The sequence below is a fragment of the Electrophorus electricus genome, chromosome 6 (genome assembly GCF_013358815.1).
Source record: "Electrophorus electricus isolate fEleEle1 chromosome 6, fEleEle1.pri, whole genome shotgun sequence".
NCBI classification, from domain to species: domain Eukaryota; kingdom Metazoa; phylum Chordata; class Actinopteri; order Gymnotiformes; family Gymnotidae; genus Electrophorus; species Electrophorus electricus.
This window is the reverse complement of record NC_049540.1, coordinates 17,228,801-17,252,033: the sequence shown is the minus strand read 5'-3', so window position 1 is coordinate 17,252,033 and position 23,233 is coordinate 17,228,801. Positions and strand designations below refer to the sequence as shown.

General features: G+C 41.5%; 4 protein-coding genes across 5 annotated transcripts in view; all 4 read left to right on the top strand.

Annotated features, from left to right (window-relative positions):
- Positions 1–2,904, top strand: part of hspa4a (heat shock protein 4a) — a 29,647-nt gene extending 26,743 nt beyond the window's left edge. Inside the window, exons 14-19 of the mRNA XM_035527352.1 lie at positions 337–495; positions 818–943; positions 1,148–1,255; positions 1,351–1,470; positions 1,578–1,739; positions 1,921–2,904. Of these exons, the coding sequence (XP_035383245.1) occupies positions 337–495; positions 818–943; positions 1,148–1,255; positions 1,351–1,470; positions 1,578–1,739; positions 1,921–2,124 (879 nt within the window). The 3' untranslated portion in view covers positions 2,125–2,904. The remainder of the gene's footprint in view (positions 1–336; positions 496–817; positions 944–1,147; positions 1,256–1,350; positions 1,471–1,577; positions 1,740–1,920) is intronic.
- Positions 2,905–3,382: 478 nt separating this feature from the next.
- Positions 3,383–9,027, top strand: rnf14 (ring finger protein 14). The gene is made up of 8 exons (XM_027020764.2): positions 3,383–3,651; positions 5,067–5,227; positions 5,327–5,457; positions 5,791–6,315; positions 6,689–6,917; positions 7,622–7,794; positions 7,950–8,080; positions 8,450–9,027. The coding sequence occupies exons 2-8, from the start codon at positions 5,077–5,079 to the stop codon at positions 8,502–8,504; spliced, it is 1,395 nt and encodes a 464-aa protein (XP_026876565.1). The 5' UTR covers positions 3,383–3,651; positions 5,067–5,076; the 3' UTR covers positions 8,505–9,027.
- A 448-nt stretch (positions 9,028–9,475) lies between these two features.
- On the top strand, positions 9,476–13,265 carry endou2 (endonuclease, polyU-specific 2). The gene is made up of 7 exons (XM_027020751.2): positions 9,476–9,767; positions 10,066–10,207; positions 10,888–10,993; positions 11,213–11,334; positions 11,687–11,799; positions 12,455–12,605; positions 12,947–13,265. The coding sequence occupies exons 2-7, from the start codon at positions 10,097–10,099 to the stop codon at positions 13,187–13,189; spliced, it is 846 nt and encodes a 281-aa protein (XP_026876552.2). The 5' UTR covers positions 9,476–9,767; positions 10,066–10,096; the 3' UTR covers positions 13,190–13,265.
- A 490-nt stretch (positions 13,266–13,755) lies between these two features.
- On the top strand, positions 13,756–22,962 carry ndfip1l (Nedd4 family interacting protein 1, like). 2 transcript variants are annotated; one of them, XM_027020734.2, is made up of 8 exons: positions 13,756–13,922; positions 18,486–18,573; positions 18,789–18,919; positions 20,136–20,223; positions 20,554–20,678; positions 20,877–20,943; positions 21,192–21,317; positions 21,473–22,962. In XM_027020734.2, exons 1-7 carry the CDS (start codon positions 13,893–13,895, stop codon positions 21,293–21,295), a joined length of 633 nt encoding a protein of 210 aa, XP_026876535.2. In that variant the 5' UTR covers positions 13,756–13,892; the 3' UTR covers positions 21,296–21,317; positions 21,473–22,962. The 2 variants fall into 2 exon arrangements, with proteins under 2 accessions (XP_026876535.2, XP_026876534.2); XM_027020733.2 differs by having other exon boundaries at positions 21,192–21,321.
- The last annotated feature ends 271 nt before the right edge of the window (positions 22,963–23,233 follow it).

The window sequence follows — 23,233 nt, the reverse complement described above, 5'->3', positions numbered from 1 at the left end:
ATGGACAACTATCACCAAAGGGTGTTTCTCATATTTAAAATGGATTATTCTCTGATCCTAGTCAAACTAGAATCATAGGCTTAACACAGCTCGTGCAAGAAATGGAGTCCATTTACTCTGCCTATAGTATAAATACTGGTTGTTGGATCAGTTATTACACTCAGTCAGAAGAGTGACTGATGATTGTACAGGAAACCCTGTCTTGACACTATAGTTAAAGTATGTTTCAGCACATATTGAACCGGTCCAAAACATTAAGTCTCAACCATTCTGCATTGAAGGCTTTAAAGCAGCTCGTGTGACGACTGAAATGATGATGATGATAATCCATTTCAGACCTCGACGGAGGAGAACAAAGAAAAGGAAAAGAGGCCTGACCAGCCCCCACAAGCCAAGAAAGCCAAAGTGAAGACAAAGACAGTGGACCTGCCCATAGAGAACAGCCTACACTGGCAGCTTGCGAATGACATGCTCAATCTGTTTGTTGAGAATGAGGTACTATAAAGAGACAGAACAAACAGTTGGGGTTTATATAATTCAGTGCAAAAATCTAGAGGACCTCATGGCAGGTTTCTCTCCTTAGTTTTCCATGTAATTTGTCTATGCTTTCAAATTCAGAAAGTTTATATTTAAAGGCAGCTTCAGCGTATTGGTGAATGTAGCCTGCGTAATTCTTCCAGGAACCTTGTGTTACATTTTGCAACTGGGGTTATTAAAGACCAGCCCTACGTTGTAGACAGAAAAACAACAAAACACTCCCCCATCCCCACTCCCGTTGGATTCCATCTGTCATCTGAGGTTTGTGTTCTCACCGCAGGGAAAGATGATCATGCAGGACAAGTTGGAGAAAGAGCGGAACGATGCCAAGAACGGTGTGGAGGAGTATGTGTACGAGATGAGAGAGAAGCTGCACGGCGCACTTGAGAAGTTTGTCAGTGAGGAAGTAAGTCCATGCACTGTGGTTGTCTCTATATGTGTAGTCCGTAATGGGGTAAATGCAGCAAATGCATGGTCTATAACAGTATAAATGTTCCCTAATGCCAGCCCTAGAGAAAAAGTGTTTTACAAATGGGACCATTTGTAAACAGATGCTTGGTCTCAGCAGACAGTACTGAAGCAATAACCCATGTGATTTTTATTTGTCCAGGATCGAGATGCTTTCGCTCTAAAACTTGAGGATGTGGAAAACTGGTTGTATGAAGAAGGAGAGGACCAACAGAAACAAGTGTACATTGATAAGCTATCAGAGCTGAAGGTAAATGTGAATTAATGAATTGGATCAAAATTAAAAAATCAGATACACAAAAAAAAAAGCTTAATCTCCCTCTCGCTCCTTTTTCTTTTCCATAGAAACTGGGGCAGCCCATCCAGGAAAGGGCACTGGAAGCAGAAGAGAGACCAAAAGCTTTCGATGAACTTGGAAAACAAATCCAGCAGTATATGAAGATTTTGGAAGCTTACAAAGCAAAGGTAACAGCTACTTTCTAGTCACAATGTACAATTCCCCAATATGTTACAAAGCCGGAAAGTATGTTTACCATATGCGCTTATGACCAACTCTTGCCCCAATTTTTCAGGATGAACTCTATGATCATTTGGACGAATTGGAGGTCATGAAGGTGGAAAAGCAGGTGAATGATGGCATGAACTGGATGAACAGCAAAATGAATGAACAAATGAAACGGAGCCTTACGCAGGAACCTGTGGTCAAAGTTCGTGAAATTCAAGCCAAAACTAAGGTATGGCCGCTAGACAAATTAATTAGGTTCTGATTGGAATGGATCAGAAATAAAAGCAACAAGGAGCTGAAGTTCAAGGTCTTGTCGCTGAAATTCTCACTGATGCTTTATAGCACCTGGCCAAATTTGGTTTATTAGTCGTCCTCAGTTTTCTAAACCTATTTATTTGTTCCTTGGTTAGGAAGTGTACTCCGCTTGCAACCCCACTCTCTCCAAGCCCAAGCCCAAAGTGGAGCCACCTAAGGAGGAGAAAGAACCTGAACAGAATGGCCCAGTCAATGGACAGGAGAAATCGGAGGCCCAGCCCTGCAGCCCCGAGGAAGGCAAGGACCTGTCTGCCCCAGAATCTGCAGAGGCCAAGCTGTCTGAGATGGATATTGACTAACGCTTAGTGTCGTCCCCTCCCCACCCGCTTCTCTCAGCCTGCCGATCTCACGCCTCCAAAAACGGACTGAAAAAAGCTAAAGTTAGCATTTCGGCTTGACCTTTTTTGTTTGTTTGTTTAGGTTTTTTTTTTTTTTTTCTTCAGTGATCCTGTTGCTCCTGCAAATACTTGTGAACTCGCCGTTTATGGCCTGTTTATTTAGCATTTGTTTTTGTTGTATAAAAAAGATGGCACTTATGCGCATCCAATGGGCTCTTCATATTAAAGAACAATTTTGTGTGGAGGATGGGAACTTCGTCTCTGTGTTGCTTTAAAATGTCCATAGCTGTGGAAACCCCTTCTGGAACATCAATTCTTAAGGTACTTAGAAACTAGGAGCCACTGCTATCTTTTCTTTTCCCTCTCTGTTTGAGGACTCTCTTGGCTTTTAGGACAAGTTGCTTTGGGATTAGTGAGCTGCCACTTAAGGTTCGTTCATGTCTAAAAAGGAAAAGGTGAAGTAAAGTAGAAGAGCAATGAAAAACAAAATGGTAGTTCACTAAGACCAAGATGGGTATTAAATGTCCACTGTGTGTTGAAGTAGACAGCATTTACTGTTATGCAGTATTTCATTGTAAAAGGCACATACTTTTATGGCAAATACTTGTGTATGGTTGCCTTCTGGAAAACCTGTAGTTTTTGTATTTCCACGCCGAAGCCAGTGTGAATGGAAGAAATCTACTTGGTGTCTTTTTTTCACCACTTACAAAAAGTTAATAAACCATTTTTGGAACACGGGAATGAATTCTTTAAATGCCCATTGCAATTTTGAAGGTAAAAAAAAAAGAACAACCTAGAATTCGTGTGAGGTGCAAAGTGTCCAACCTTGCTTTTCCATAAGAAGCAAAAAGGCTGTATATAATTGAGTTGCAGAGTATTTATGCTTTCAACTTTGATGAGCTGAAATATTTAGGATGATTACAGACCATTACTTTTGAAATATGTAATGTTTCCCCAGGCGCTTTAGGAGTTCTGCTCTTAAGTTTGAAACAACGCAATGAACATACATGCACTAATAAAGTGGTTTTGTGAAAACGCAATTCAAAGGCGAGCCACCTTTGACGTAACAGCAAAGTGACAGAACGAATAAATGAAAATCAGGTCCGTTTGTAGCACACGTGTAGTCCCACCTGTATCTACAAGCTAATGACGATGTTTTTCTCACACCATATTTATTTACATAATTTTTTATAGGACATGAGCTTTAGAAAACATGGCTTTTTGATGTATTTTCCGGGAAATTTTCTCCAGGCAATCCCGTCTTTTCTGACCACGATTGTCACGTGGTACAAGATAAGGGACACACCGTCATTTCACTTGTTCAACCTCTTTTATTCTTTTTTTAACAGTTGCAAAGTATCTTGTTGAATCGGTTTGGCTACATTTTAGGTACTCCAACAAAGGGATATGTCCTAATTACCCAGTTATAAACTTACAGAAAGCAAGCTGAACTGATTCACTGCGCATAAGGAGTGGGATACTACCCAGGTAGGTTGCTATAGCCAGAATGGCTATGCTAGTTTGCGAGCGAACCTTTTTAGACAGCTCACTAGCTAACGTTAACAGAAAGCCGGCCTTTGGCCAGCGTACTAACGTTAATGACTTACGTTCGTGGCTTACTAATTTAGTGAGTTCTTTTACACTGTTAGCTTGCTAACCTACCCAGTAAACAGTATCAAGCTAACGTTACAGCTCTTGTTGATAGCGCTCTTAAATATAACGACACATACTTGCTAGGTTAACTAGACAAGGTGCTTAACAAATCTCGACCAAAACTAGCTAGCTTGCTACGCTCGGACTCTGCGAAACATATTTTAGCAGTAGAATAACTAGTTAGCTAACGCTAGGTTGCTAGCTAAATTATGTTTAACTAGATGACGTTTTGATACCGAAGTGATGGCTGTCATTTCTGTCAGGCGTGAAATCTAGCCTATGTTAAAGTTTCTTTACTTGCATGCCCTAAATTAACACAAGCCAATGAGCGTGAAAGTTAGCCAACGCTAGCTGGCTAGGTTAGGTAAGAAGTGAAATCGTGATTAAATCAATGAATTCATAACACCAAGGTTCTGAATATAATAAAGTTTCCTAGGGATGGCCAAAGTGCAGCGTCATTATAGCTAGCGTTACCTAGCTAGATATTTTCTTTTAACATTGCAGCGATGCTATAATTACTAGTGCACCTCCAGACGCATGATGCAATAGATTCCAACCTGAGGACACTTGAACCTAAAGGTCTTGTTTTACAGTATTACTGTATGTAAACACGAGCGTAACAAGCTGATAAAGATTTGCACGCCCTTGAAGTATTTCGTATGTGTTAATAGCGAATTCTCAGAAGTACAATTTCGGGGGGGGGGGGGGATCCATTTCTTGATTTGTATACAGTGAGAGCAATATAATGCATAATATTTCACTGTAATAGACTGAAATGTAATACAGTCCATTCCATAGTTATTACAACTTTATCAAGCTTTAACAGAATAACATTTCAGTTGTTTCCTAAGAACACAAAGATACTGTACCTGTGAGGGAGAAAACACTGATTATATATTTTTTCATAAACTATCAATTGTCTGATGCTGCAGGGGCCCATTTAAAAATACATTTCTGTACTTGTAAAGATTTGTAAATTTGGTGTACCTATAAGCATACAACCCCATTCTGGTGAACTTATAAAAAATGTATATCTATGCAGTAACTTTGAGATGTAGTGTATTTTTTGAGATGTAGTGGACAATGCATGACTATTGTCAGACTAAGCCCTTCATATGTTCAAGCGGTAATTGATTTCATGTAGCTTTTTGATCTGTGATCCGCCCAGTTTATCTTAGTCCTGGGGTCTGTTGTAATAGGATACAAAGGCTCATAGTTTTAGTTGTAGAAAACCTTTTTTTTCCCTTCAGGAATGTTCAAATGTCGGAGGATCAGGAAGCCCAAGACGATGAACTGCTGGCCCTAGCGAGTATTTATGATGAAGAGGAGTTTCGTCGGGCGGAAACGGGGCGTGAAGGCGAGATCCATCTGTGTCTCAAGCTTCCCCCAGACTTCAAGCTGCTGGTTAATGGTGATGTGGCATTAGGTTCACGCTAGTGTCTAAACATGTTCGTAATTTTCCATTAGTTTGCACTTTCTTAACTGAGCTTGTTTCAATCTTTGTGGACAGGAGAGAAATGCATGGAATATGAAGTATCCTTCTTACCCCCCCTGATCCTGAGTTTTGAGCTCCCTACGGATTACCCTTCCTCATCTGCACCTGTTTTTATGCTGAGCTCCAAATGGCTTTCAAGACTCCAGGTGAGGACACATCAAACTATCCAGAGCTTTGAGGACACTTACAGCTATCCAGAGCATTTATCTTTTTTGGTTATTATGTACAGCTGAGTGGTACAGCTGTTTGACATTTTATTGTGTGACAGAGTCATTTGTAGACTCTAGAATTCAGACCATGTCTAGAGCAAAGTGACTTGTCTAGCCACACTGAAGTGTTTGCTTGTTACACAATGGGGACTTATAAAGACAGAATTTCAAATAAAGAGGCTTCCAGGGCCAGATTCAACTGCCCGACTCCCTTCGTTGCCTGAGTTTCTTTCTCCACCCTTCCTCCCTTCGCCACCACCCGCCCCTCAGCTGACAGCACTGTGCAAGCGACTGGACGAACTGTGGGAGGAGAACCAGGGCAGTGTGGTGCTCTTTACCTGGATCCAGTTCCTCAAGGAGGAGGCTCTTGACTTCCTTGGCCTCCACTCTCCCCTGGAGATCCTCAGCAGGGGCGGGGGAGGGGAGCTTGGTGGGGCCAGTGCAGGCCTGCCCCACCCAGTGAAGCGAGGCGAGGGTGCCGGTGGAGACAAGAGGAGGCCGACAGAGGCAGATCCGCGGGCCGTGCTGGAGGTGGACCCCCGTGCTGACCTGCTGCCTCAGCTGCTGGACTTCGACGAGGCACAGCGGCAGAAGGTCTTTGACAGCAGACTGTTCTGCTGCAGCATCTGTTTCCTGGAGAAGCTTGGCTCCAGCTGCATGCTCTTCAAGGAGTGCCAGCACGTCTACTGCAAGGCCTGCATGAAGGAGTACTTTGAGATCCAGATCCGAGATGGAAAAGTACAGTGCCTTAACTGCCCTGAGCCAAAGTGTACTTCCGTGGCCACTCCTTCACAGGTATTTTCTATTAGCTGAGTGTGGGTGTGTGTCAAGTGGAGCTTCAAACAATCATAAAACAAACAAAGGCTTAGATAAATATGACCTCACTGATATGTCTCTCCAGTGTTTGAAAGTATATCGGGATTGGTATTTACCATTGAGCTGTTGCAGTTATTGCCATATGCAGCATATAGCGCCTTTATATTGATATGAGCATACTAAGAAGTTAAGCACATTGATCATTTTCACCATCCCAATAATGGCACTTGTATGGGAAATCCATTACAGGCAAACAGACTCTATAACAAAGTGGGTTTTCAGGCCAGCTGCTTGAGCGAAATTTTAAAGGCCTTTGAGGCGAGGGCCTGACCTGAGCCTGCCTCGCTGACAGGTGAAGCTTCTGGTCGGGGAGGATGAGTTCGCCCGCTACGACCGCCTCCTCCTGCAGCTGAGCCTGGACCTGATGGCGGACGTGGTGTACTGCCCACGCAACACTTGCTGCGCGCCCGTTATGCTGGAGCCGGACGCCACCATGGGCCTCTGTCCCTCCTGCCGCTACGCTTTCTGCACACTGTGCAAGCGCGCTTACCATGGTCTGTCCCACTGCCTGCCCACTGTCGGTAAGCCACAGCTAGGGGCACATTACGGAGCACTGAAAAGTTCTCCAGGCTAATTCTTAACCAGTCACTGTCTAGTGCAGCTGTAGCAAACTGGCTGCTACCACAGAGAAGAAAATTTGTCAAATTTGTTGCATATATGTGAACAAAAGGGACAATAAGGATTTCAGGACACATTCATGTGGCAAACAGTTAGTGACGTAAATGATCAAATGCACATTTTAAGAATGCCTTTTTTTTACTTTTGTAATTTAAGATTGTTTCATGGATGTTTTCTCAGTGGAAGAATTTATGTAGCCAGTGTAGCAAAAACCTTTATTATTTAACTATTCTGGAGTAAAAAAAGAAATGGATAAAATTTCATCCAAACATCCTTGGTAAGAGATCATCTCTTACCATTCCAATGTGCCAGTGTCCAATGTCTGCATTCGTACAAGAGTAAATATGATGCACACATTTGTAATATGATTGAATTGATATGATTGAGTATTTTAGATCAAGTTTTACAATCCTGTCTGTAATGACTGTGTGATATTGCACCATATGATGCAGTAGAGATCAGATGGAAAAGCAGACCGCTGCTAACACCATTTCTTTTGAAGCCCTGCAATACACTCCGGGCTGCTGTGCAGATTTCCTATTATATAGAAGGACATTGATTTACCATTTCGATTTGAAGTCTCATAACAATCAACCCACTCTCTCAGATGAGCTCCAGAGCCTGCAGGAGGAGTACGTGTCTGGCAGTGAGGAGGAAAAACGCTTCCTGGAGCAGCGCTATGGGAAGCAGGTCATCCACCGTGCCGTGGAGGAATCCTTCAGCAGGAAGTGGCTGGAGGAGAACTGCAAGAACTGCCCTCGTTGCGGCACCCACATTCAGGTCAGCAGCTCAGGCCCACCATGCTAAAGGGTCAATTGTTAAGATGAGCTAGCTACTGGCTAATAGGCTTATTGAGTTTGTTGCCCTACTGTCCTATTAAGTCCTACTGTCTTAACATGGCTCCTGTGCTCCTGTCTGTCTCCTCGGCTCTGCAGAAGACCCAAGGCTGCAACAAGATGACATGCACCTCTTGCCGGCAGCACTTCTGCTGGATCTGCCTTGCTCCTCTCTCCAGGGTCAACCCATACAGCCACTTCAACAACCCCAACATGCCCTGCTTCAACCAGTAAGCACCTCTGTGCTCACTCGGCATTCTGCACGCACACATCCTGCACTCAGGCCTCCCCAGATGGGATTTACGACAGCCGATACTCCTAGTTTCTCAGGCTTAGCTAAAGGAGGGGTTTCATATTTTAGGATTATCTAAGGACCCTAACTGTTGCAAACCGAGTTATAGTGGGCGTCAACCTTGGAGCGATATTTGAACGACACACTAACTTTCCCATAGCATACCTTTTTGTTAGTGAGTTTGAGTTTAGACTCATCACTTCTAATAGAGTTGACTGGAAGTGGCATAATTCACTGCTGTTTAAGAGCGTACATTAGGGACAGTGTCTGTTTCATGTGTCTAGAATAATTATTATGTGTGTTCTAGGTTGTTCTTGGGTGTGGGCGAAGAGGACGAACTCTGGAGCGACGAAGATGAGTGAAATGGGGCCCACCATCTCATTGGATTTCACCCAATGTACTTTGTCTCTTCTTATCTACCTGCTCTGTTGCTTCTAGGATCCAAAGCAGAATAACCTTTCACTATTTATTTTTTGAACTTTTCACTCTTTCAAAATGGCCCCTGCCCATGTGTTTAGAAATGAGGATCAGGCCAATTTTTGAGTGAAGTGGACTTAACAGTGGTGCTTGTTTTTTTTTTTCCTGCTTGAAAACCGTCATTCAGGGGGGACCGTTTTGAAGACTTTTAAGTAATTTAATCTGTTTAGTGGTGTTCATGTTGAGGATGCAGAGTGTTGGGCACCTCGGAAAATCCTACAGTAGATCAGCGTTCACTGTACTCCTGTTTATGGTGTTATCTTGTGTTTAAGCCAAATAAGCCGGCCAACAGAAACTAGAAGGATCCAGTCTGCTCATTATGTTTTGATTTACAGGTTGAATGAATACTTGTAATAAGACGTTCACTGTAATCAGGTCACTAATAAAATGTTCACTATTTTGATGGAATATATGCCTCTAACCCTCCACTGAATTTTGATGAACTGGAGTTGTCCTCTACAAAGCTCTGGAAATTTGCTTTGTGTTCACACCTATAATTTATACTGCTGACCTATTACTGGACTGTTAATTAACAGACAGCTGGCTCAAACCATGTTCTGGACATGCTGTTGTAAACATACTTGTCAGCACTAAGGAACTCTTTACTCCTGCTGCTTTATGTTTTCAAGAATGTGCTTTAAGCGCACTGCCTTTGATGTCACTGAGTATCTCTTATCGGTTATTCACACAGTGAATGTGCTTGACCTGAATGACCATCAGGCCAGTTAAAGTGCTTAACCTATGAAGTGCCCTGCGAGGAATGTTTCATCCCCCAACTGCTGTCTGAGTACTGGGTCTGGATGGCGTGGGGTTATGGCTGTAATGCGGGGCTTTGGGAGGAGATAACACACAGCGTTAGATGGACGCAATTCATACTGAGAGAGGAAAAAACAACCCCCACCCCACCTACACACACACACACACACATTTCCCCCCTGCTTATTGTAGAGGGACCTTTTAATCCCTTTTGGGAGTTGCTGACATGGGCTGTCTCTTTCAAATTGGCTCTTTCTGGGCTGCCCCGCACTCTGAGGACACGCGCAAATCTTTCCGAGCCCCGGCCTCGGTGCCTGCAAGAACACAATGGAACCATCCTACAGCCTGAACCCGCACCTTCCTCCGCGGCACAGCTCGCCAGCCGCATTCAGGTGGGTGAATTTGGTTCGGTACGGTGCTGATAGAGAGGCGGCCTAGGCCTGCCAATATGTTGAAGGGGGCTTTTTGAATCTCATATTGCTGTGGTTGTACTGACATATGCTTTTGTTTTTTTCGAATTAAGCAAAATGCATGTTTATGGCTTTTTTTTTTAATACAATACGCTTTTTCTTAAGTTAACAGTAATGGTTTGAAATATTCTGGCCTGGCTGGTCTTTTTGATAACACTGATGACAATGTAATGACAAAAATTGTATTGATTGCTTGATTTTTTTTTTTTTTTTAACACAGTAAACTCAAACATCTATAGAGTGTCCTTTGCATGCAGACCATGACTGAAAGTGACCGTGAGCTCTCTGCTATAGTGCAGAAACTCTGGGACAATGATATCAATCGTCTGAGACCTGGGACAGACTATCGCATATCCCTGCAAGTAATAACCTCTCTAATGGTTTTCCCGAGTCATCTTAACAACAGACTTTATTAAGTGGATTTTTTTCTTCTGCTATTCACTTGCAGTTCATTTACAGCGTTATAGATTCAGTTATAGATTCTTGCAGTTCATTTACAGCACTTGCAGTGTTGTTAAAGTATGTTCATTTACAGTAAGGTCATTAGATAAGAGAAACTGACCTGTGGTGTCTGTTCAGTATTTAATATATATGAACAGATGTGAACATTGTTCTCCTGATGGTCTTTGTAGGAAGGGAAAAAAGAACCTTTTGTCGACACTAGCTCAATGACTCATACTGTCCTCACAGAAATCATTAGTACTGATGTATGTGCTCATGCATGAGTTTATCAAAACATATTCCAGCAAATTAATTTGTCTGTAATCCAGCCCATGTAGTTCTGGACCCAGTCAGAATTACCTGAACATTTGATGCTCTATAGGCCTTCATGGAGGAAACTAGGTCTAGACTATGAGTCTGAGTGAATACAAAAGAACAGGGCGATACGAGCTGGGTAGCCAGGCTATGTGGACAAAATGGTGACAGCTTCAGGACATAGCAAAGTCCCCTAAGATCCAGAATGTCCAGAAATAAGACCAGAATCTATAACCAGCCATTTCTGCAGTGGTAGTTTTCTTTGTCATTGTTTTGTCTTTCCCAGGGTAAAGCTGGCAACCTGTCGAGCATGAATGTTGGGGACTATGCTGTTGGCTCTCCTTTGTTCACATATGTCGACGAAACCATCTTCAAAAAAGAGACTTTCTTAGGTAAGGGATACAGAGGGCAAATGTCCACCCTTTGAGTGACTAAAACACTTGGCTTCAAGGGTGTGTTTTATATTATGAGAGACGATTCTACTACTACACATACTTGACATACTTGATGGAAACCATAGAAACTATCTGCAGAATCTGAAGTGTGAGCCTTTCTTGGAGGATATACTCTGGGTGGTTATGCGAAATAACTTTGTTACTTTGATTTTTCAGCATTTATTTCACTCTTGGACAATTATGAGAGCAATACTGGTGAACCAGAGGTTGTGACCCCTGAGGAGGAAGCAGAGAATCACAAATTTCTGGACTCCATTATAAAGACCCCTGTACTAAAGGTAATAGCTAGTCTGCCCGAGGGTGGTCAGAGGACAGAGCATCTTAATTAAATACTACACATTAGTAAAGTGTGGTGTTTTTACTTATGTGTTCCCTGTGATGGCTAGTTCTTATGCTTTCTCTCCGTTACCATGGGTACGTGCAGCTGACAAATGCAATGCTTTCATGATTAGGCTGTGTTCTGTTTTACATAATGTTTTACTTCTAGTACACAAATCTAAGGAAAATTCATCAGATTCTAAGGTATGCAGCCTATTGAAAGAACACACTTGCTCGTACCTACACAAGCAGCTAAAAAATCATGTTATTCCAAAACCTTTTTAACCTGTTTGCCAATTTAATTTGCTTCAGATTGTCCACAAATATTTAGTGGGCAAGAACAAGTCCCCAGAGGAGACGACAGCCTTCAAGGAGCAGCTGTATCGCATCTGGTTTGAACTCTATGCTCGCAAAGGATCCAGCAGGTACAGAGACTCGAAAAAGGAAAAGGTCCAAAAGGTTCCTTAAAGTTCCAAAATCATTATAACATTACAAAAGGAAGATTTTATACTTGTTTCAACACCAAATGCAGTATAGTGTCTCCAGCATTGTATTCCAGAGGTTTACTAAGTTGTTATAGCAAAACTCCACCCTAAATCACTGTTTAACAACTTGCTAAGTTATTTCTAAATGATGGTGAGAGGGCAAAGCAATTTGAATTGCTTTATGATGACAAGAATAGTGTTTGATTGCTCCATGATAACTAGGAATAAACATTATCATCGATTTTGAAATAATCTCTTGTTAAACTGCCCAGTTAAGAAAGCAGGGGTGCATTTTCTGTCTTGGAAAGGGTATGATCACTTGCATCAATAAGAGACAAAACAAATATTTAAACAAGTAGTGTATTTGGGAGAAATTCCCCCCTAAGTGAAGGGCCTGAATGATGACAAAGTCCAAAGCTCAGAGACATCGCACAGTTTAGGGTTTCACCTGCTTTAACTCACCTAATTCAGCAGGACACACACTAAATTGAGTAGGTATGTTGTTCTGCGGTTTAATACATTTGACAGCAGTTAGAAAGAGTGCATGCGACATGGCAGGCTCATTGTTTTCTTCATCTCTCTCTCTCCCTTTAAGACCAGACTCTTCAGGATTTGAGCACGTCTTTGTAGGTGAAACCAGAGGTGGATGCACTATTGGATTCCACAACTGGATTCAGTTGTACTTGCAAGAGAAGCTTGGACATATTAACTACAAAGGCTACACTGTAAATGCACACTCCACCCTGGTAGGTTTGTGATATCTATGACTGACCTAATTATAAAGGTGATATTCAAAAATAACCTTAATTAATCTAATTAACCATAAACAGTTAACCTTAGTCTTGGCTCAGTATGTATCAGCCATCACTTGCACCCGCTCCTACCATATTAATGCTTGCGTGAATGTGATGCGATCCATGACCTCAGTGAGATTAAAATGTAACTATTGCGCCTTTGTCATACTAACATCTTAGATTTATGATGGTGCTGGACTGCACTGACTCCAAAACTTGAAGCTGGAGCTTGTTGTTTTGCAAAACTCCCAATTGCTCCTCATTCACACACTAATGGCCAACGTCATTCACAGCCAGATGAGAACAAACACATCCTGGCTCTGCACTTCAGCTGGAAGAACGGCATCAAGCCGAGAGGGAGCATTTTCATTGGTGTCAGCCCAGAGTTTGAGTTTGCCCTCTACACACTGTGCTTCCTCACGTCACCCAGTGAGCGAGTCAGAGTCTCTTTCAGCCTCTATGACTTGGAAATCGTCTGCCACCACTACAATCAGAAACACATAGGAACAACTTATCCTGTCCTTGTGAGATACTAGAACATACGCTGAGTTAAAAGGCCTGTTGGGGATATCCTCTTCATATACATGGTTAATGCTGTTATATATTTTTTTCCCAAACTGAAAAGCAATAAATGTTGAGCTTATTCCCTTTCAATGTCTGTTTCTGTTAGTTTTATTTAATATTTTGTTGGCATCTGTCTATAAAAAATGTTTGAGCTTTTCTGTTTCTAACATATGATAGATTTTATGAGACGACACACTTCTATCATTCATAACAGTACAGAACAAAAATCATCTTGTTTTCACCCTGTCAATTTGCCCCATTTGCACTGAATTGTCTGTACATTTGTACAACTCACTTGAAAGTTGATTTCCTTATTTTCCCTTATTCTCTTTCATATTATTCATTTAATCATCATTATTTGCCCAAAGACCGTGTGGTGAGGGAAATACATCTAGGCCTACCTTGTGAGTCCTTCCAAGTGTATAATGATGGTGTTAAATGTATGTGTAACGTAGGCCTACTTGACGAAAGGTGGTTTCGACCTGTTGCGCGTTATTTTTCATGTGGGGGCGCTAGTATTCAACTGACATCACAGGAAGTGAAAAAAGATCTAGCTAGGGTTGGACGTAGGCAAGATACAAACTTATATAATTCCATACAGACGTTTTGTTGAGTGGACTGTTTGTATTCCCAATTAGTTCAGCAATCCTCTGAATCCTCTCAAGCTTTGTGGGGATGGCAGAACCAAGCGGTAGATATCATCAAGTGAGTAAAGTCATTCGTTTCGAGACTGGCTCAAGTTGAGCTGGTAAAAACAGATCCGCCTACCTGCTTGTCAGTGGCGGACACCGTTTACAGGAAATACCGATGATGCGTCTGTCACATTCTAGGCCTTAGTGCTTTGCATTGTCTCCGTGTTTGTACTTTTAAAATATTTAACACGGTCGTCGCCACTGTTTGCGATTATTAGTATACTGCATCTCTATTTTTACATCCGTGCTATAATTTATGGTTTAGTTAGAAAGCAATTTAGCTAGATATGTTTGTACTTGTATGTTGTTTCCTGTTTTCCTGTGATAGCCAGCCAGTTAAAGGTAGCTAGGTTAGCTATCTAGGTTAGCATAGCCGGGTTCGAGAGTCTAGAGCCACATTCACGTAGGTTAGCTACTTAGCCATCTTAGTAGACTAATGACGTTAGGTATTAACTAGCTAATCGTATTCTGGTTTTAACCTAGGAAGCGTGTTATCTAGTTACAGTTCCAATATTTGTCGAAGTAGTCTTTTGTTATAAACATTTTATATTCAGTTCTGGATAACTGGATAGCTAATGACAACAATCTTATTTCCTGAGAAGTGCATGCGTAGCCCAAGCTAGCCGGACAGCTAGCTGTTAATCTGCTTAATTGGCTGTAGAAATGTTCTAAATATTTATCATTTGGTTTGTTAAAGATGCTATCAGAAAACATATAAATATAGCGTTATAGTGACAAAAACGTTTCCACCTTTTGAATACATATTTTGTTACTGACTGTTAATTGCATGACCTAGTTTAGAAATTCCCCTGAAACGTTCACATTAAACTCTTAGTTGCCTTGAAAATATTTAGGAAAAAGGAAATATTTAAAAAATACTGCAAAACAAAACAAAAAACCCCTTTATTTTCAGTGATTTTTGTATTTTTCTAACGTTACCGTCACCCTTATAGCCAAGGTTACTAGATCATATGGGCCTATTTTACTACATATAAGCACTAATTGACCTTGCAGAAAAGAAATTTAAATTTCGCTTTGTTGTAGGACTAAGTGTAGAGGGCATCAGTGATTACATTTATTCCTCCTCCCTTAAAAATAGCTTGAGCTTGTGTGCATTGACGTTTTTGGGGAAACACCCCTCTAAATACTGTGATGGTGATGGTCCTGTGTGTTAGAGGCATGCACACACACAGTGGAAGAAGAGTTGCACGAGCCCAAGATGGCTGTTTGAATGCATGTTCTACCCCGAGCCTTGCACCACATTTGTTGAAACTAAACCCTTTGTAGCTAGCATCGTGTTTGTACATTTAAAGACACTAAGCGGTACTGCTCTTCATCCTGGCCACATGTCAGATGGGGAAGGGAATCTAAAGTCTTCCTCATGTCATGATGTGCCATGCTTGTTGATGGTGGATGTGGCTGTGTCATGGACATTGATGTGGAGAATCCCTATCTGTTTGATGACGACAGTTTTCCAAAGGTGCCTATAACTCAAAATAAACCTGCTTCCAAGAAGCAAATTCACCAGTTAGCAAGGTTGGCTGCAGATTCTGATCACATTGTAACTCTCGCAGCTCATTAATGAACGATCACAGAGTCTTGTGAAGTTGGTGAGTGCAAATGCAGCAAGAACTGATCACCAGAAAAAGGGCCTTAGATTTTACCATGGATCAGGGTCAGGATTTTACTGTGGCAAATAGATGCCCTGGAATCTTACTCCAGTTGGTAGAATGTGAAATATTATGGCGTTTCTGACCTGAAGACCATCAGGATTTGTCACACGGTCTTGCCTGAGGAATCTGCTGATGATCATTGCTTGGGAAAGAAACATGCATCTGATACTCATCCATGGTAGATCATACTTAAGTTCACTTTTTGGGGGGTGATGATGAGTGCAGTGTAGATGCAGACCAAGAAACTTGCTTACCCCAAATCCAGTGACTTGTCCTTCAAAGAGGATTTTACTCAGAAGTCATCCTTAAGGGAAAAGCAGAAATTCTTGTACTTTTGTGATTGTCTACTCGTATAAATCTCTCAGGTGACCATCCACCTCAGGGTTGTTTGGCTCATGCGCGCTGCTGTTTACTGAACTGTGAGAAAGTGTTCAGTTTAATCTGCTAAAATCAAATGCTGCTGTCCAGACTTGCTAGCATCTTGTACTCTTTCGTCAGTTAGTTTCTATTAATGCTAGGGGGTTAAGAGATTCTGGAAAAAGGAATGCTTTATTTTTTGTAACATGACTCATTTTGTCTTTTTCTAAGAGTCACATTCCACAGTGGAGGATATCAAACTGTGGAATTCACAATAGTGTGATGGTCCATGGTTTTGCACATATAGTCTGCGAGGAATGTTGCATAGAAAAATTATTTTGGGATGCCCTGCATTCATTCTGTGATCCTTTTGGCCTGTGATATGGTCAGCTGGCCTGACACATCACCAAGTCAGTAGTTACCCTCTAGAAGCCAGCAAGGGCATTTATATTTTATGGACTAATGATGAGGATATGATCACTTGCCTGTTTCCTTGTAGGAATGACGGCACAGGTCATCTAGCTCCTTTGTAGAGTCTAGGCGGTTCCAGGGAGAGCTGGCACACAGGTGATTGCTCAAAGAACCTGCAGGGCCAAAACCAAATATAAAATGCAACTGGCTACTTAAACATGTAAACGTACCTATAGTACTTGACCTCGTGTCACTAATGGTTAAAGTCTGAACATTGAACATTAATTATTTGAAAGATCTGGATCTATTGTAATGTTAATCTGTATTAAACCTGCTTGCTGAAGTGGTTTATCCTAGTGTTAAGGGGAGGGGCTACAGGTATATAACTAGGAGATGAAGGGAACATGAGGGGGCGGGTGGATAAAACAGGAGTAAGATGAGTAAAAGAGATTTGAACCACCATGCTCGTTTGCTTTGTATATACAGCTAATATGTTGTGGTGTGAACATTTCTAACCATTTGCCATGGAAGAAGCCTGAAGCCTGTGTCCAGTCTCTAAGGGAGGTACACCTTGGTTGTTGTGTTTTTTTTTGTTTTTTTTTAGGAAAACATTCCTCACAAGGCCATTTTGCTTTTCTGGTTGTAAGTTGTAACAACCCAAGTTTTATTATTTTCAGTATATATGGGTACAATTCAAAAGCTGATAATGACCATTTGTTAAAATCAATAGACAATATAATTTTAACATGGTCGACTAAATTTCCTCAGGCATTTCTGTTAGTAGGTGGAGATTTTAATATTGCTTTAAACATTGACAGATGGCTGTCTAGGCCACGTAACGAAATAATAGCCTTAGTGTTTATGGAAAAATGTAATGTGCTTGGTATTTGGAGAGTGTTTCAGCTCACTGCGAGATGGCTCCAAACAATCTCGCATAGATCGTTGGCTGGTTTCTGATTATATTACATCTCTCAAAACAATGTTCTTGCTACTCCTCTCACTGATCATAAAGCTCAAAGTTCTTCTTATTGATGTTAAGCTCATCTTTTGATGTATGCTAATCATGATACTCCTACTGGAAGATAAATAGCTCATTTGAATCATTAAGTAGCTGTTTAACATTTAAAAAAGGATTTCTCATTATTGGGAGTTGGCAAAAATGGATGGCACCTATAGCAAGTACTGGAACCTCTTAAATTTGAAGGTGGTAATTAAAAAAAAAATCTTAGAACATGGAAGTCATTTTATGAGATTGTGTAAGATTGCGAAGGAACAGATTATATCGGAAATAACCTCTTTTTTAAAAAATCCATTCAGAAGTTTCACCAGAAGAACAGACTGGATATGCTAAACTGCATAATGAGTTGGATGAGTTGTATAGGTCCAATGCTGAAGCTGCTTTTGTCATGTCCGGGCATCAGTTATTTTTGAAACATGGAACCTCAGAGATTTTAGATAAATAGGGTTTAGGCAAGGCTGTCCAATTAGCCCCATCTTTTCCTGCTTGTTACTTAATAAACCTAATTGTATTTCTAGCTAAATTTCACATTCATAAGTATAGCTTTTCAGGGAGTGTGTCATGAGGCTATGGCACAAAAGCAAGGGGAAGTCAGTCAGATGATTTTGAGTGCATTGACCTTTTGTGTTGGAACTTGTTTTGGTGTATTTTTAACTTCATTTAATTTAAGGAAGCTTCAGTTTCTCCATTTTTATTGGTACTAAACTTGGAAAAGGTGCTATGCTTAACTGAGCATCCTGCTTAATAAAGTGGGTGTAGTTGAAGTCTGTGTTGGCATGCTACATGGCTTTTATGTAAATGGAATATACAAACTCATTTCCTATTAACAGACTATTTCATGAAGCACTTTTTTTCCATCTAGATAAGGCATTTTAATAATTGGTAACGCATTCTCTATCATCTAGATAATATATGGTCAGTTATTTTAGTGGTATCATGACATTTTGTATTCCATTGTAAAATTTAAAGTTTTAGTGTCACAATAAAAAAACAAAAACCGATGATATATTACTGATTTGGTTTCTGGGGAAAGCATGGTAACCTAGGTGAGGTGAAATCTCCACAAATGAACTAGTGTTTTCCCCCCCTCCCCTGCCCCCCTGCCCCCCCTCACAAGTTGCCCAATGAGGATGAACCAGATGAGGGACCTCAGGCAACTAATGATGCTCCGCCCCCTTACAGCAGTGTTGCAGCAGAAAATGCAGGTATTGCTCATTTGCATATAATGAGTTGTGCTGTTCTGGGAATGTGTAGTATTTGAACCTTCAGTAACCCTCAGAACTTCATTAAAAAAAAATTTTTTCATAGGAATTGAACAGAAATGGCTAATATGTCTTGGACTAGAAAGGTTTTGTTTTACAGAATACTTGTATGAAAAATGTGTGGCAGTAATGCAGACCACCCATTTCCTTTATTCCAGCGTACTTTGATTATAAAGAAGACGGCGCGTTCCCCAAGCCTCCCTCTTATAACGTAGCCACATCGCTTCCGTCGTACGACGAGGCTGAGCGAAACAAAGCGGAAGCCTCAGTCCCTCTGGTGGCAGCGCGAGTAAGTACTACAACATCTCCACCCTGCTGGCCAACATAAAAGAAAATCCACTATCCATAATGTTTGCATAACATCCCTAGCATATTGTTAGGCCTGAAGACTGGGGTGAACTGCTGGTTTAGTGACGTGAGCCTGTGTCTGTCCCCCAATATGACTATACTCGTTGGGAGTTTTTTATTTGATTTGTTTATATTGGGGGGGGGGGGTTAAATTTATTTTTTAAATTTCTTTAACACCCACATTTGCTCACAACTTTGTGTTCTCTTTGCCACACACTGCATGCGCACAGCACAGGGAACACCTGGATACTTTCGATGATGTAACTCATGCCCTGGAGGTACAGTAACCAGAGTGGGATTGTGTTAGACCGTGGCCATCTCAGAGAGGCACCAGGTGTCCACTTTCATGGTCCACAGAGCAGTGCTCTTTTGCGGGTTGCAGCGTTATGGCCCGTTTTCCCACACTTCTTTTTTGGGGGTGGGGTGTGTATGTGGCATGGTACTGAATCACTCTTTGCATTGTTGCAGCCCGTTTCCAAAACTTACCACTTAATGATAGCAGCTGTCTGTGGTGGACCATGGAAATGTTGCTCCTGGGGTCTTTGATTTTAGGTGATGGGTGATGAGGTATGATGGGTTTTGCTATGTGTTCCATGAAGAGAGAGCTGTAACTCTCCCAGTCTTGGACTATAATTTGGTCTTGTCATTTGGCAGTTTAATGGTTGGTCAATTGCTTCCCATGAACATTTTTCTCAATAATGTGCTCTTTTAGGCAGAGCAGAGTAAGGGTTATCTCTGATCTTAAGTATACTCGTTGTCCAAGGTTGGAGGTCTTTAAGACATTATAAAAGCAAAATATGTGAAACTGCACTACCTTGTAACAGTCATAAAATGTACAAAATCCATGTTAATAGATCCTTGAGAAATAGCCAAGAAATGTAGTTGATTTGATGGTATAAGGATGACACTTTTCCCATTTTGTTTTTGTTTGGTAATTTGGCCTGTGATTGGACTTTGCCAGGGCTTAAAAACGAGCCTTCAGCTTTCCAGTGTTTGTTCTATGGTTCTCTTGTCTGAATATTTAGGCCCAAGCCAACAAGCAAGACCTGACCCCTCCTTTGCTGTGATGTGGGCTTTCTTCTACCTTTTCGTGTTATAAAAAGATCCCACAGAGTCCCTGCAGTTTATCAGCCTCTAATTTTTGGTGTTTCCTGCAGGATGAGGACTTTGTGGCCAGGGATGACTTTGAGGACGCCGACCAGTTGCGAATAGGCAACGATGGCATTTTCATGTTGACGTTCTTCAGTAAGTGCTTTATGGACAGAGGTCACTCCAGCCTGAACTGCACGTTTTGCATAACCTTCTGTGAGCCGCTCTGAGCTGCCTCTGGCAGAACCTGAACTGACCTCGTTGCCCCAAGGTTCTAACTTCATGATATACTTAGCAGAAGTGCCTTGATTCGAAAACCTGTACAGCTGGCTAACTTGCTAACCTTGCATCAAGTCCTGTTCAGGTCGGCTCCAAATGTGGTTTCAGCTTGCAACGGATATGCCAGCATCATTCCTTGGTGTGTTGCAATTTTCTGGCCACAGTGTGTGTGCTGTGGTAACTGTGTGTGCGCACGCCTGTTCCCAGTGGCCTTCCTCTTCAATTGGATCGGCTTCTTCCTGTCGTTCTGCCTCACCACCTCGGCAGCCGGACGCTACGGAGCCATCTCCGGTTTCGGTCTATCGCTCATCAAGTGGATTTTGATCGTCCGGGTACGGCACCTTGCCAAAGTTATGCATCTCTGATGCAATTTGAGCATTTTGAAAAACATGAATGTATACTCGTCTTGTCTTTCCATGGTTTTGTCTTTCTCTTCCTGTTTATCAGCAGTTGCCTCTGTAGATTGAAAAGGTGTTTAAACTACAGCAATATTAGCTAAAAAAATATTTTCTCTCTGTGTGCGTTTTCAGTTTTCTACATACTTCCCTGGTTACTTTGATGGCCAGTACTGGCTGTGGTGGGTGTTCCTGGCTCTCGGTAAGTAAACTGACATCTAGGCCTGTTGTCTTGTTCAGCTACTTTCATCAAAAGAGATTTGCTAGAAATGACATGACTGCTGACCAAAAGAGGGAATTCCAAGTAGTGTATATATCGCATATCCTACTTTTGGGTATGGCAGTGGTTCACATCTCTGAGCTTATTGTAGTACTTGTGTTGGCTGTTCTTCATGTGGTGGTTAGTTGGGGCATGGCGCAGGGGCTGTAATAAGTTTCCGTGTGTTCCAGGTTTCCTGCTGTTTCTCAGGGGCTTCATTAACTACGCCAAGATCCGCAAAATGGCCGACTCCTTCTCCACTCTCCCGCGGACCAGAGTTCTCTTCATCTATTAAAGGCTTATGTTCTGGAGCCTCTGTAGGTATAACAATGTCAGATTGCAAGTGTTACATACCTGAGTGATTACTGGTTCCTAAACAAAAGCTTCAGGTTGTAAACAAATCAACAACAAAGAAAGGAACTTAGAAATATTAGTGTCGTACTGAATACTGAATGATGGTTGTCTTCTCCAGCTACTTGTTTGGATACTGATACGGAATTCATGGCCAGCTCAAAGCCACAGACTCAGCGGAGAACGCATATTTAAAGGAAAACAAACCCCCTTCCGTCTGTAACCTACACATCTCAAAGGGTGGCCGTGTTTCTTTCAGGATGACGGAAGGGAAGTGATGACCCCACCCTGTCCCCCGCTTTAAATAGCACCACTCTACAGGCAAGCGGCGAGATACTCTTTCTATGTTCCTTAGATGTAAACTTGTGGATGCCGATAACTCTGTGTGCAAAAATCATTAGTGGTTTAATGTTAAGTGCTGTTCAATCAAGTCCCATCATGTAAAATGAATGCCTTATGCTATCTTTCTAGTAATGGCATGCACTGTGCCCTGTTATCCAATAGGGGGCAGTCTTGGATTTTTTTCTCTCTCCCCCTACCCCCTAGTTTTTTTTTTTGTTGTTGTTTTTTTTTTTTTTTTACTTTGACGTTTGACATGGAAACAGCCAGTCGCTGTTGGTCACCATTCACCAGGAGCCTTTCCTTTTGTGAATGGCGACATTAGTTGAATTGAATTTAAAGCAGTGCTTTTCTTCTCTCTCTCTCTCTCTCTCTCTCTCTCTCTCTCTCTCTCTCTCTCTCTCTCTCTCTCTCTCTCTCTCTCTCTCTCTCTCTCTCTCTCTCTCTCTCTCTCTACAACACGAAATTAAAGTCGCTTTTTAAGTTGTTACATTTGATGTGGTATGCTTTTATTGTTCTATTTATTTTAAACACAAAAAACCCTATACACAATCAAGTAAACGTTGGAGTACGTTATGGAATGCTTTTACATGTACTCTACAGGCATGATACCCCATGTAAAATGAACATGGATCTTAATACTGTAAGCTGTAAATAAATGTTCTTTATTTAAGTTGTAGTGAAAGAAATGCCTTAGAGCACATTTCGAATAATTGCCATGTTTTGTTGAACTGATATGACTTTCTTTTGATGCTTCTTTAACTAAGGGACGTGCGTTGTAGTCTGCGTTTGGTTCGGTTAGGATGACGTGCGGGTGTTCAGGTCACCTGCTTTTTTTTTCTTTTTTCTTTTTTTTTTTTCTTTTTTTTTTTTTCTTTTTTTCTTTTTCCCCTGCAGGTCCTAATGGCAAAACCAGAATTACCCCAGCAACCACCTTCCACACCATTTCTTATAAGAAGCACCGGCAACTGAGTCCTCTGATTAGGGGTGATGCGTCCCATCAGGGCATATTTCCCACCAGACTAGAGGTCTGTTTGATCTGAAGTTTACTTGTGTGCATTTACAAATTTTAAAAGTTATGTAAAAAAATTATTATTTTTCTCCTCTGTGACTTCTCTGGTCACTGAGGGACTCGTCCATGGAGAGCAGGAAATGGTTCTTTCTGTAATGTTTGTTTTTCCTGACCAGCTTTGTGGATGGCTTTTGAATGCTGATGGATGTACACGCCTGTAAATAAGACATTGCTATTAAAGTACCTGGTGTTGCAACGTTTGGTTAAAATGTGTCTCATTTGTCTTGGGCTTGGCATTGGGTTATGTGCTACTGAGAGGAAGAAGCAACCTTTTTTTATGCTTGGAAAGTATTCAGTGGTGAGGTGAATGTTAAGGTCTCGATTAAAAACATGACTTAGAATTATGGTTAGGCTTTGGGTAATGAGGTTTAGGGTTAGGGTGGGGTCTATATCTCACCAGGTGTGAATATCTCGCCCGTGTGATAAGCTAAATAATATTTAGTAACCTACTCCATATTGTTTCTGTTAATG

What these genes read in the sequence shown, in the direction of transcription:
- rnf14 (XM_027020764.2), top strand. Translation starts at nt 5,077, where the DNA reads ATGTCGGAGGATCAGGAAGCCCAAGACGATGAACTGCTGGCCCTAGCG. An exon ending in AATGGCTTTCAAGACTCCAG is followed by an intron (nt 5,458 to 5,790) that starts GTGAGGACACAT and finishes CCCGCCCCTCAG; the next exon opens with CTGACAGCACTGTGCAAGCG. An exon ending in CCACTGCCTGCCCACTGTCG is followed by an intron (nt 6,918 to 7,621) that starts GTAAGCCACAGC and finishes CCACTCTCTCAG; the next exon opens with ATGAGCTCCAGAGCCTGCAG.
- ndfip1l (XM_027020734.2), top strand. Translation starts at nt 13,893, where the DNA reads ATGGCAGAACCAAGCGGTAGATATCATCAA. An exon ending in CAAGCGGTAGATATCATCAA is followed by an intron (nt 13,923 to 18,485) that starts GTGAGTAAAGTC and finishes CCCCCTCACAAG; the next exon opens with TTGCCCAATGAGGATGAACC. An exon ending in TCCCTCTGGTGGCAGCGCGA is followed by an intron (nt 18,920 to 20,135) that starts GTAAGTACTACA and finishes TGTTTCCTGCAG; the next exon opens with GATGAGGACTTTGTGGCCAG.
- endou2 (XM_027020751.2), top strand. Translation starts at nt 10,097, where the DNA reads ATGCAGACCATGACTGAAAGTGACCGTGAGCTCTCTGCTATAGTGCAG. An exon ending in CAAAAAAGAGACTTTCTTAG is followed by an intron (nt 10,994 to 11,212) that starts GTAAGGGATACA and finishes TTGATTTTTCAG; the next exon opens with CATTTATTTCACTCTTGGAC. An exon ending in TAAAGACCCCTGTACTAAAG is followed by an intron (nt 11,335 to 11,686) that starts GTAATAGCTAGT and finishes AATTTGCTTCAG; the next exon opens with ATTGTCCACAAATATTTAGT.